Genomic DNA, 4,198 nt, shown 5'->3' with positions numbered 1-4,198 from the left:
CGAGCACATGTATTAAGGTCTACAGCAGTAGATGTAACCTCTCTCACACACACACACAGAGCGTCACCACACAAATGTGTGTCAAGTTCAATCACGGCCCAGTCCAGGTCCTCAAGCCCTGAACAGGTGTATGAAACATGGAATCTACTATCTGTGTCAGGCAGGTTTACATTAGTCTGGGCATGACGAGCAAGAGATATAAGCACTGCTGTGAACAACAGGTATCCTCAAACCTCCTCCTTGTTGAGTGACAACTGTCTTTGGCAACAATTATTTGATTTGCAGAATCACTGATTACCATGCTTTTCTGGTCATTTCTTTAAAAGACGTTTAAAAAGGTTCTCCTTGAGAAAAATACATCAAAAGCACAAATAATCAAGTCTTTCTTTTTATAAATAATATAATATAATAAATATATATAATCGTCATATTAAACATGTTAAATTAAATTTGTTTTAAATGTTTGTTCAAATGAAGAAAAGCATTAAACATTCAAATAATTAATTTAATGTGGACTTTTCAACAAGACAATTAAGCTTTTATTGAACAAAATAATCATCATAATTAATCTATTTCATCAATAATGAAATGAATTTCAAACAGAAATTGTTCAAACCAAAAAAAAGAATAAAATTTTAACATGATGAAAAAAATAGATGAATAAACCAAATCAAAATAATGTAGTGAATACTACCGGTATATGAAACAAACATTAATTTTAATATATTAAAAAAAGGAGGAAGGAAAATACAATTAAATGTTGAAGAGAATGGCTGGCTTCACATCTGCAACATCCTCATTCCACCACGTCTAATCATACCTAATAAGCATAACCATGTGCCATTGATCTACTAATATCTGGAGGTGGGACAGTATTTGCATACATCATCTAAACAATAGAGGACTGTTAGACTTGGTGATATGGGCAAAGGTTCAGTTTAGTTGATATGAAATCAATAGCGAACAGCTGTGCAATATGAGCCATATAACATAGAACACACCTACAATGCATGATCAATATCAGGATGCATGTTGGGAAATATACAACCAGACATCTGTTGCATTTTCATGAATTCACAAAGTGTGACTGTTTACCCAGACTACAACAGTGAAGTAGGTGTGTGTCATTCTGACGTGGCACACGCAGGGGGACAGAAACCTGCAGCAAATTCATGACAGTTTTTGTGTTCATGAGGATTCTTAAGGCTGATGGAGACATGTGATCTGCAGTTACAGAATTCATGTGGATTTTATGATGAGGCATGAGAACTTGTGTTTTAATTCTTCACACCACCGACTCCGTATCGGTGCATGGTCCCTACAGACACCGCTACAGACACCGCTACAGACCCTGAGACACACAGAGATAATAGGAGTGACATGTCGACACAAGCAGAGTGATGTGATAACTCTCTGGGACAAGTACCTCAGATTTATCAGTGGATACAGCTGGGAACACTGACCCATCTCAATGAAAGTTAAGACAATGTTTATACCTGTCATAAATCATTTCTAACTTAACTGAAAAGTATTAACGAACTCGCACTACCTAAGGAGAATGTCCCCTAAAATGAGATGTCATTGTCAAAGCCAGTGTGACCGATTTCAGCACTGAGTCTGTAGTGAGTTCCATGGCAACAGTAGAAGCATGCAGAACCCCATACAAGAGTTGCTGCAGTGTGCGGTGTGTCTGGGTACAGTGGCACGTCCACGAGTGCTCCCCTGCTTCCACTCCTTCTGTGAATCCTGTCTCACCACTCACATCCGGACCACAACCGGCACAAGTAGGTTCCTCTCAAGAAAATTTAATTGTCCATCGTGCCGAATTTCCACAGACCTGCCCCCTGGTGGAACAGATGCCTTCCCACATGACTTCAGACTCATCCAGTTCACTGATGCACTCAAAACAATAGTAAACCTCAAGAAAGAAGGCCTATGTGGCATCTGTTGTACTGAGGAGTATTTCAGAAGCGCTAAACAGTTTTGTGCTGACTGTCAGAAGTACTTTTGCAACGACTGTTCCCTGAAACATCGGCTGACTCCAGTTCTCAGTCACCACTTCATGCTGGATCTTCCCGTGGATGGTCATAGTGCCGGACCCTCCTGCCACACTCATCCCAAAGAATCAGCGAAGTATGTCTGCAGCACTTGTACCTTTCCCGTGTGTGTCATCTGTGTGATGGGCCAGCACAAGTTCCACAACATTGCCCATCTGAACCCCTCGAGCTCCCTCCAGCGCACTGAGCTCCACGACAGCATGAGTCACATACGCGACCACATCTGGTCCATCCATGAGACCCTGTTCAACCTCACGTGTCTGGAGGGCAAACTCAAGGGTCTGTTTGAAGAGTCGCGACTGCAGATCAAGAAGAGGTCCCGGAAACTCATCAATCGTATCCTTGGTGATGAAGGGCAGCTCCTGAAGGACCTGGAAGCCATTTATGACACAAAATGCAGTGAAGTCTTCAAGATGAAGGAGAAGTGTCGCAAGAAGCTGTCATCATGTGAGACTCTTCAGTCGCATATCGGAACCTTGCTTCGATCAGATGACCTTCATGAACTACTTATTAAGTATCCCAATCTGAGCGAAGAACTGGAGAAGACACGACAACCCTCTGATCTCCTGAAGTCACAACACCTGCTGACATTTGTCAAGTTTAAACCGGGCCATTTCAAGTTGGGGAAGCTGTTGGAGGTGGATGTCAAGGATGAATCCAGGACCTTGGTCCCACAAGAGACCACTCACATCCCAGACACTAGCGACAGCAACACATCAGGCGAGGAGCCCAACACCAGGACCTACATTCCTACTTCTCAAAGATTTGTTACTGATACTGATGATCGTTTGGCCTTGTCTGATGTTGATGACGAGACAAATGACCTTGACCATGACCTTCAAATGAGGACTGGAGTTTCACCAATGCCAGATCTGAACTTGAATCTCCCTTACAAAACCCCACTCCAGCTGAGGAGTGTGTTTGGGAGCTATGGACGATCAATGGGGAGCATGTGTCTTCCATACAACATTTGTTTCACCAGAGAGGATAAACTGGTGGTTGCAGAGAACGGAAACAGACGTCTGCAGGTGTTTGACATTGATGGGGAATCTATAGAATTCATTGGGAGTGGTGAAATCATTCCCAGATGTGTCACTCAAACACCTTCAGGTGACCTTGCTGTCACGGATGAACTATCAAAAACCATCAAAGTTTATGACTTGGGGGGAAACCTCAAAATGACTCTAAATCCCATCGGGGCAACGTTTCCATTTGGCTTAGCCACTTCTCAAACTGGCCTCTTCATTTTCACCGACATGATCTTTGAAAACATAAGCATCATCACTGCATCAGGAATCCTTAAACGCCAGTTCGGATCTCATGGCTGTACCCAAGACCGATTCGATAACCCAGGATACATTTCCGTCAGTCAGCACAGTAAAATCTTCGTCTCCGATTCAAGTAACCATGCCATCAAGGTGTTTGACATGAATGGAACATTTCTCTACAAATTTGGTTGCTATGGTACCAGTGATGGCCGACTACGGTACCCTAAAGCTGTATGCTTTGACATCTTTGGCAACATTTTCATTGCAGACTCAGGAAACGACCGCGTGGTGTTGTTTTCCAGCATCGGACAATATCTGGGTGTGGTTGTTGGCCGAGACCAGGGACTACAACGGCCAACAGGTCTCAGCTACAGTAACCAGGGTTACCTAGCCGTGTCAATGCCCGATATGAATGAGATCAGGATATATCACCTCATTTCTCGGGCATATCCTGATGTCAGACTCTGACAGAGCGTGTGATCTTAGCACTAATACCATTATTACAGAATGGAGTGACCAGAAAATCCCCTTGTACAAGTGGACCCTGTCTGTAGATGGTGCTCACAAAAAAATTTCCGATTAGGTCTGGAAAGTGGTGTTTATTCTTGGAGGCTCCATTATTTACAGTATCGAAGTGATGGAGACATAAATGTGACACACCACTTGAATTTGACCTAGTCGACATGGCCAACTTTAACGATGGTCCATGATATACTTCCATATTCATGGAAATAAATTGAATAAATATGAAATTGTGTGGAATTTTCAATCTTTGAACATGTAGAAATGAAAATGACATTCAGTGGATACTAAATATACTTCAACAATGACGATGAACAATCTGATTGCTAGTCGTCTGGCTGCTAGTCAGTC

At 42.5% G+C, this 4,198-nt stretch overlaps 1 protein-coding gene across 1 annotated transcript; it reads left to right on the top strand.

Moving 5' to 3' along the window:
- Positions 1-1,101: 1,101 nt before the first annotated feature.
- On the top strand, positions 1,102-3,809 carry LOC139472981 (tripartite motif-containing protein 3-like). The gene has a single exon (XM_071255477.1). The coding sequence runs from the start codon at positions 1,649-1,651 to the stop codon at positions 3,791-3,793; it is 2,145 nt and encodes a 714-aa protein (XP_071111578.1). The 5' UTR covers positions 1,102-1,648; the 3' UTR covers positions 3,794-3,809.
- The last annotated feature ends 389 nt before the right edge of the window (positions 3,810-4,198 follow it).

The sequence above is a fragment of the Haliotis cracherodii genome, unplaced genomic scaffold, assembly GCF_022045235.1.
Source record: "Haliotis cracherodii isolate W230 unplaced genomic scaffold, xgHalCrac1.p SCAF_26, whole genome shotgun sequence".
NCBI lineage: Eukaryota > Metazoa > Mollusca > Gastropoda > Lepetellida > Haliotidae > Haliotis > Haliotis cracherodii.
Note: the sequence above shows the minus strand (reverse complement) of the source record. Positions and strands in the feature narration are given on the sequence as shown.

Bases quoted from the DNA above. Each gene is read 5' to 3' on its own strand.
- LOC139472981 (XM_071255477.1), top strand. From the start codon at position 1,649: ATGCAGAACCCCATACAAGAGTTGCTGCAGTGTGCGGTGTGTCTGGGT.